This window comes from Opisthorchis viverrini (assembly GCF_000715545.1).
Source record: "Opisthorchis viverrini unplaced genomic scaffold opera_v5_164, whole genome shotgun sequence".
NCBI classification, from domain to species: domain Eukaryota; kingdom Metazoa; phylum Platyhelminthes; class Trematoda; order Opisthorchiida; family Opisthorchiidae; genus Opisthorchis; species Opisthorchis viverrini.
In genome coordinates this window covers 829,473-838,318 of record NW_008751819.1, presented here as the reverse complement: position 1 = coordinate 838,318, position 8,846 = coordinate 829,473, and the positions used below count along the sequence as shown (strand labels likewise).

At 45.7% G+C, this 8,846-nt stretch overlaps 2 protein-coding genes across 2 annotated transcripts in view; one reads left to right on the top strand and one right to left on the bottom strand.

Moving 5' to 3' along the window:
• Positions 1-8,846, bottom strand: part of T265_07235 (hypothetical protein) — a gene marked incomplete at both ends in the record, with an annotated part of 64,365 nt that overhangs the window by 6,850 nt on the left and 48,669 nt on the right. The window contains 2 exons of the mRNA XM_009172700.1: positions 2,088-2,208; positions 3,957-4,103. Of these exons, the coding sequence (XP_009170964.1) occupies positions 2,088-2,208; positions 3,957-4,103 (268 nt within the window). The remainder of the gene's footprint in view (positions 1-2,087; positions 2,209-3,956; positions 4,104-8,846) is intronic.
• T265_07234 (hypothetical protein) overlaps positions 866-8,846 on the top strand; it is a gene marked incomplete at both ends in the record, with an annotated part of 12,778 nt that continues 4,797 nt past the window's right edge. The window contains 6 exons of the mRNA XM_009172699.1: positions 866-1,035; positions 2,962-3,178; positions 5,087-5,557; positions 5,608-5,699; positions 7,090-7,298; positions 7,344-7,446. Of these exons, the coding sequence (XP_009170963.1) occupies positions 866-1,035; positions 2,962-3,178; positions 5,087-5,557; positions 5,608-5,699; positions 7,090-7,298; positions 7,344-7,446 (1,262 nt within the window). The remainder of the gene's footprint in view (positions 1,036-2,961; positions 3,179-5,086; positions 5,558-5,607; positions 5,700-7,089; positions 7,299-7,343; positions 7,447-8,846) is intronic.

Here is an 8,846-nt window from a genome sequence, read left to right as displayed (position 1 = left end):
TCATAAACGAGAGATTCAGTTAAGTCTCTCGTGAAAACCACATTGATTTGCAAACGAGTGTATTTCTCGAACTCAGCTAGAACAGTCTACCGAGTGAACAAGGGTGTATTTGGAACCGAGATTGAGTGCGGTTAGAGTATAAATATTCCCACGCCGGAGGATGGATGACGATTCACTGTTGGAAACAGTTCCTTAAATCAACCTAGTTCGAGCAGTTGTCCCCTTGGAACCGCGCCAAACTATGCGTCATTGGAACGTGAGCAAATACATTTGATAAATACCGATGTGTTGATATTTCTCCTTAGTCAGTGACGTAAAACATGCGAGTTACGTAAACAAAGGGTTGAAACGATGGTTGATTTTTGCAACCGAATTAACCAACAACGCGCTGAGAGTATGAACACCTGAAGCGGCAACAGACAATAGAACTAAACATGAGGAATGCGGGCGGTGATAATTTTCGTCATCAGGGCTGTGTGGATAGACCTGATATCTGCTAGAGCAGGATAAACGGTTCAGTCGGTCTGGAGAGAAATTCGAGGTTGAACCGACAACCAAATAGCAGCTCTATCAGCTATTTAGCTCTGCAGCATTGAAAGGTACGGCAGGACCCACGATGTAGATTAACAGACCTCATATCCAAACGAATGTGAAGACAGATTTTCTCCCGATGCGATTGAATGTTCCGCTTCATCTTGAACAATATGCTTTCCCATACATGACCACTGCCTACCCGACCGCTACATCGAGGACCTCACGAACGAGTGAATGATACTCAACAAAGCGGAAACAGAGGCCAGAAAACAAGATTCTTTGCCAACGAAAAAATCGTTCAGCTGTAGCACTCTTTCGCTGCCTAGCTGACATGCCACCCGAAGGAAGCACGAGGGCTGGGATACTGCCAGGTTGCCCAAGCCTAGACAGAAGTCGAGTGGCGGAAGTCGGGTTCGAACCGCGGTCAGTAAATTCGCGCTCTACCCACTTGGGCCATCTCGCCCCCAACAAACGAATAAAAACTTTCAGAAGTATCAGAAAGTCCTTAAATACTGAGTCCAGTGCGTTGTTAGTCGTTGATCATCTGACATTTGATCTATTCGCCTAGTTTCGCAGTTAACTTGCAGACGTTTCTTCCTCATATGAGGAGACACCGTGGAGGCGCGGTTGGGTAGATAATTCCTTCATTTCTGCTTTTTATTACATAGTTCCTGAAGAGCTTTTGATATCTTCATCGTGGTCGGTTGTCTGAAAATTGGGTTGAGTAAACTATGGTCCGATGCGCAGTCTGGAATGCGCAATTGGCGAACCAACCAAATGCAACAGAGTCGGACCACAACGCAATAGGAACTCCAAATGGCTGGACGAAATTGTCAAACAACCAATCACCATTCGAACACCAAACAATTTTCAGACGCTATATAAACGCCAGCAGAAGTGGAAGGATTGCCCACACGGCCGTGTACTCACGATGTCTCCTTGCGTGGTGACAGCCAATTGCCCAGTGTGGAAAACTGAATTATCAATGTACAAACATTCATCGAACGTTTCTGGTTCTAGGAGAATGTATTGTTTGGTAAGGTGAAGTTACGGAAGAAATTCCTTGATTTCATGATTCCTCCTGCAGAAGGTTTCTCAGGAAAGGGGTAGTGTAATATGGCGGTCTTATTGCAGACTGATGATTGATTAATCTCCCCTCCATTAGACTTGAGTTTGCGAACCGCATCAAAACTCTGATTTTATCGAAGCAACAGTTCCAAGAAGATCTAAGGTGGGTTTGTCACTTTACTAGGATTGCTAGTCGACGTTTTTGATAAATCTAATGAAAAAAGACACAAGAAAAGTACATTTTTGCTTTCCGGACCACTTCGGATGCACGCTACGTGCCGGGTGCATCTTTTGCCTAGCAAGATTCTCACTCCTGCAAGAAGCACCCCGAACTAGCAACGCCAATGATTTACTCAAAAAACGAAGGGTGTTGGTAACAACTAGCAATCGATTTCGACTCAATATCAAAGTTTACGCATGCAAGACGCCACGTTCCACATAGATCTAAGCGTGATAACCCAGAATGCGAGTGGATCCAGACTTACCGGCAAATGTTGCAGAAGCATAAACACCTCCAGGCCAATTGGGTTGAGTGAAGAATTGTTTGGAACGGTAATGTTTGTTACGGTACATGATCACAGAAGTCCCTTTGGCTGCGAATCCGTACTGTATGGTTGGAAAAGGAAGAACGGAGATGTTGGAAAACATCCTTTTGAAATGCAAATATGCAGTCAATGTGTCCCATAAGAATGCGACTTTCGGGATTTTGTAAGTTCCCGTCACGACGGTTTGTGTGTGACCCAACGGATATACATCGGGGAGTCTGTGTGACAGCCACCAAGTCTCTCATGCCAGGTTGCTCAACGGTCCACCAGGTTGCGTAACAACTTGTTCTTCAAGAAAACGTAACTCAGTGACATTTTACGTAAACAGTGCTACCCTGTGGTCAGGTTTTTGACTTCTGTTGGGTAGCCTAATCGTCCCAGCCCGCATACAATCATGATTCCTCCGAGTAGAACTAGTGTAATACCAAGTCACACGGCAGCGAACTATGAGAGTTAGACACGTATGTTGCGCCGTCCGTGACATTTAAGTTGTAACTTCATAAACAGGAAGTTTATTTGCTGTCTCTTGCGGTTCAATTCAGTAGTTATCTGGAACTTGTCTGGAACCGAGGATGGATGAATTATGATGCGACGCCCGGTATAGCACCCGTGCAATCCTAACTGATATACCTGCGCACACTTTCTCTACTTTTATGCGGGGTAGGGGATGATAAACGCCACAGGCATCCATACAAGTGGATAGATGGTAAACCAACTTCCCCAAACGACCTTGTCCTGAAGGCCATAACCAGAAACAGCTGATGCCTCTTACGGATTGAGACCCGATATATCAATGGATAATGACTCAAAAGAGATGGCTCAAGTGGTTAGAACGCGAATTTACTGATCGGAAGGTCCGTGGTTCGAACCCGACCTCTGCCACTCGACTTCTCCTGTCTAGGCTTGGGCGACATGGCAGTATCCCAGCCCTCGTGCCTCCTTCGTGTGGCATGGCAGCTAGGCACCGAAAGGGTGCCACAACTGAACGATTATTATTTTATTATTCATTTGCTCAAGCTACTGTCCTCAAAGTGCGATCCACCCGTGATACACCTGGCACCAAATCCGCGGACATCAGCAAACGGCGAAAGAACCTGCTCCAGTCGGGAATTCTGGTGATTACGGTAGGAGGATCAGAAGGCCTACTTATTTGGAAACTGGATTTTTGTCTGAATAAGGGACCGTGTTCACGCTTCCGATGCGACGAACGACAATCTCGCAACTGCCCTCGTGATGTTAATTGAATGATCCGTCTGTCAGAACTTTCTAGTCAGGTAGAGACACGGCAGAATAGCTTACAAATTACTACACGAATAAACATGCGTCTCAAGGATAACTAACCGGTCCACTTCCAAAGTACGGTATTTTATCCGTTGGTCTGGCGAACGGCAAAGCAGTTCTTCAATTGTAAGACGGTGAGACTAAAGCTCACTTACAGGCACTGTGGAAACATGCCTAGTCCTGATGGAAAGTGTGACTAACCTGGGGGTTTCACTTATACGTAGCTCCGGGATACCAATCAATTTACCGAAGGCGAACAACCCGTTACGGTCTAGACAAGGTCTAGGCGATATCGACCGGATTACGTAACCCCATATTGTATAACCTTATAGACAAATTACTCGAGTTGTGAACCTCACCCAATGTGACCAGTGCTGCTCCAGTGCTCTAATCCGATTAGGGATTTAAATCGACGAATCGTTCAACCTGTCGCCCTCTTATACAGCGTGATCCGATGAGCAAACCTCAAAACCGTCATCATTCGCCAGATACTTAATGCGACTTTGAAACGGAGCGTCCAATACTCACTTTATGTGTATCACAAGAGATGCTAGTGACACCGGGTAACCGGAAGTCGAACGGTTCCAACTCACAGTCTGCTGCCTCCATGAACGGAAGCAGGAATCCGCCAAGGCAGCAGTCCACATGAACAGGAATACCATATCGCAAGCCCAACTGCAACAAGATGGAGAAAGAAGACTCGTTTATGTACGGAGAGAAAAAGAAAGAATTCTCGAATCAAATCTATCATGTTCGACAGCTCCAAAGCACCCTGAAAATCGACAAACAGCGAGTTTTGCCTTCGGGAGGACGCAGCAGAATTGGCTACAAGTTGCCCTCGATATCGCTTGATGCAACTTGCATCACAGCACTTTCTGATTTCAGACCATAAGAAGAACTTCTAAACAAATCTGACTGCCAAGGGCCCTGGATACCGCACAATCCACTTGTGGGACCTCAATAGGATCGTTCCTGGTCATACTGATGAGGGTGCTGAAACCAGGCATAACTCAATTTCAGGTGAAAAATGAATGACCTCAAAAAGGGAAGTCAGTTTGAACGACGACAAATGCTTAACAAATAGACAACGAATGCACACGATGTAAGATGTTGATATTTTGACCATGAAAGCCAAACATCTTAAATTTGTTAGTAAATCACATGGTTACATGTTGGACTGGATCCAACATGTGATCTGTCTCAAAGCTATTTGTCAATCGGCGAGCTTCAGTTCTGGTTTAATTTTTGCGTGGATGGTCTATTGCGAGGATAAACCAGTGGTAATACATTCGGAAAATATCAAGAGATCACATAAGTGACGTGACACAGGTCACCGCAGCTGCGGTGTGAAAAAACCTATCCAGACGTCGCGCGACTGACCCCCAGTGTCTCTGAAAGACAATGCATTATTCCGTCTATTTGGTGAAACATTTGAGTTACAATGCGATTTATCCGAGCACGTAAAAGGTTTTGCGTTTGCGACTATGAAAACAAATCCAATATTAACGCGCCAGCCAAGAGGACTGTGTTTCCAGCTGCAAGATGAACGGAATCGAAAGCATATGGTCCAGCAATAGCACCCTTTCGGTACATCGTTGCCACGTCCCCCAAAAGAAGCAAGAGGGCCGAGATACTGTAGGTTTCTCAAGCCTAGATAGAAGCGGTCGAAGTGCAGAGGTCGGGTTCAAACGACAAACCTTCCGGTCAGTAAGTTCGCGCCTCAACCAGTGAGCCATCTCAAGCCACCTAAAGCATACCCGAGGTTCCAATATCCTCCAGATTGGCCACTGCGTGGACACACAAGTTTCACCATGTTTGTAAACTCAAAATATTGCGCACGAAATGCTGCTGGGATCGACCAGCCACCCTTTCTTTTCGGGAGTGATGATGCTCGGTACAGAGTGATCTCTCAGTATGAGACGGATAGCAAGACGGCTCAGTGGTTAGAGCGCGAATTTGCTTGCCGGAAGGTTCGTGGTTCAAACCTCACCTCTGCATCTCGACTTGGGCAACCTGGCAGTATCTCAGCCTTCGTGCTTCCTTCGGGTGGCATGGCAGCTAGGTACCACTTTATGAATGAACTAGAGTGTCTTATGACTGAGCGAGAAAGCACCAGTGATTGCCAGTTCGTGGATGAAACCTACTCATGTCACTAATCAATTCTGTGTTGTGACATCAGAATAGTTGCTCTGATGGTTACTCATCGGAGCTGACTGTCTACTTGCGGAATAATCAATTTTACGTGTGTTACAACAACGACAACAATCAACAGTCGTTCAGATGTCGTTCCGTGTCTAGCTGCCATACCGGCTGAAGGAGTTTTAAGGGATGAGGTGTTGTCAGGTTTCCTAAGCCTGGACAGGAGCAGTCGATAGGCTGAAGTTGGGTTCGAACTACGGACCCTCCGGTCAGTAGGTTCGCGCCTTATTTACTGAGCTATCCAGAGCTCGTATCTTACAAAGACAGGATAGAGCAACCGAGACATTTTGTAAGCATCTCTGGCAAGTCTCTGTCAAATGTTTTGTCTGGTCAAACCAAGGAAGACACTGTTAAAACGTGGAAAAGTGGTTTTGGGAGGTTTAACCGTGGAACCAAGGCAGACCAGCACTGTGCCCAACTTCAAGAAAAACTCTAGCAAAAATTATCGTGAACTAATGAGAATACATGGTGTCCCCGGGCATGACTACTTCTTCAACCTGGTGTGTCACCTTGTAATCGTTTGGAATGACCTTGGGACATTCTGAATTCGTTTATCTAGAAGCACTACTCTGAGCATCGATCAATTGTATTTCTCATAGAAAGTGCGCGCAATACTAAAGACACACGTTAAGTTTCGTACTGACCACGAATTGCGATTACAACCGTCTGAACAAACCTTGGAAACGATGACCTGGCATAGCCCACTTACTGAGTGATCCCAGGATGTGTTGTATCGATCAGCTTCGATGATAATCTACCGAGCACATTACAAATCAGTCGCTAGGGTACGGCGCGAAACTCAGCGCCGTCTGAGCCTCAACGAGATTAAGTACCCGCGGGAAAGAACAGTGTCGATAAAGGTGTAGACTACCGAAAACCATTCATAGCCTTGGAATCGATCAAACCGATTTTCAACCGAGGAAGGGATAAAAAACTAGGTGGAAAATTCCTGTGAAGAGAACTAAAAATATTTTATTCAGATAGTAGGTTGGAATAAGTTAAGGCTGAAAAGCAGTGAGTGCCACGTACAACAACGGTTCTGACCGTGTCTCCTAAAACAGGTACTGAAAGTCAGGACAAGGTCATCAGATGAATCGTAAGTACTTTTGAGAAATAATGACCTGGGGAGTCGTATCACCCTGAATGTCATGAGACGATATTACGGAGAAACGTTTTTAGATAGCCCTGATGATTTCATAAAGAAAAGGATATCAGTCACCGGGCTGGTTGTGTTACTTAAGGTACGACGCTTGGGGATGCGGAAACTAAGTCGGCAATGCCGGAAGAAAAGTACACTGCTGACTGCCGGATCCTAGGACTTTTGACCGGCCACACCCAGAAATCCATATATGAAAATTTGAAGAGAGACAATCCAGAATTCAACAGATTGTAGCTACCGTTACGAAACACGCTGACTGAACAATCCAAACGAAGAAATGCAAGAATATGCGCATACATGCAGGACATTATGGAATGATGTCTGCGCTCCTCAAAGGATGATAACTATTTCGACCCGAAAAAATATTGAATTAGGACTAAAAAAATCGTTCCGCTGTAGCACTTTTTCTGTGCGCAACTGCCACGCCACCCGAAGGTTGCACATGGACTGGGATACTGCCAGGTTGCCCAAGCCTAGACAGGAGAAGTCGAGTTCGAACCGCGGACCTTCCGGTCAGTAAATTCGCGCTCTAACCACTTTGGCCATCTCGCCCCCAGAATTAGAACTAAAGTATACCCAACTGCTCAAGATGCTCAGTGATGAGGAGGCGAGCATACGGACCAGAAGGTCCGTTGTTCGAAACCAACCCCGACAGCTCAGGTACTCCTGTTAAGGCTTGGGTAAACAGCTCTCCTGTTTCCTTCGAAAACCTTGGTAGCTATGCAGGGAAAGGATTTTACAGCTGAACGATTGTTGTCAATCTTTCTGACTCAGGGTAATTAAATAAAATACAACAAACTGGTTGTTCAAACTGTCCACTGATGACGGTGGGCAGTTCCAATAGTATCATCGTCATTATAAAAAAAATCTAAGTTCGTTTTGACACTGACAGTCCAACGCCGCTCAAGAACAAAGTTCATTTGTTTATACTAAAGTATACCCAGCTGCTCAAGATGCTCAGTGATGAGGAGGCGAGCATACGGACCAGAAGGTCCGTTGTTCGAAACCAACCCCGACAGCTCAGGTACTCCTGTTAAGGCTTGGGTAAACAGCTCTCCTGTTTCCTTCGAAAACCTTGGTAGCTATGCAGGGAAAGGATTTTACAGCTGAACGATTGTTGTCAATCTTTCTGACTCAGGGTAATTAAATAAAATACAACAAACTGGTTGTTCAAACTGTCCACTGATGACGGTGGGCAGTTCCAATAGTATCATCGTCATTATAAAAAAAATCTAAGTTCGTTTTGACACTGACAGTCCAACGCCGCTCAAGAACAAAGTTCATTTGTTTATTTGCAGTGGAGAGGCGAAGGGATCGGTGCTAGGATTCGCAGTAACACCGGCGTACATAAACCTCCGAATCATAAATCAATCTTGACGGAAGCAGATGCCGCAGACCCCGCTCAAATCGGCTAGCCGCTAGTGTCTCTGGTCAAACACAGAGGGTCCGAATGAAACGATCATAGGAGACGCAAAGTACTGCTGACTCCTAACCTATTCCTAAACCCTTCCCGGCTCTTCTGCTACAGCTCACAGTTTGCAACACTCCAAAGGAGTCTCGGTAGACAATGTGATGACATGCGTACCGCATAGCAGTGCTGGGTACTTTCCGCTACTGCAGTACCTGTTCGGCAAGAGAACACCCGTTTCCAAATTACTCTGTGACAGCGAGTGTATTGTTACTGGGACTTCGGTGATCGGAAACCTGAATTCACTGCAGATTATCCCGCAGTAAAGGCCATGTTTCATAATATACACCAGTACATTTATTGAACACGCGGTCATTGAGATGAGAAAACGTTTTTTTGCGTCGCAAATGAAACAATTCACCGGAAATGAATCGGTTTCCCAGGATTCGTGCATTGATTCCTTTGGAAACAGTCGTCAGAGCGTCAGTCCTGGGTCACGTGAAACTCTCCACAATCTTCACTGCTTGTCCGTTGAATCGCGACGGACATGCCTGATGACTGTATATCGTAAGGTTGAATGCCGGCAACGTGAATGAAAACCGAGTGTTTTCGATAATCATCAGGTAGGCGCAGTCGCCGAGTTTCCGTCAAC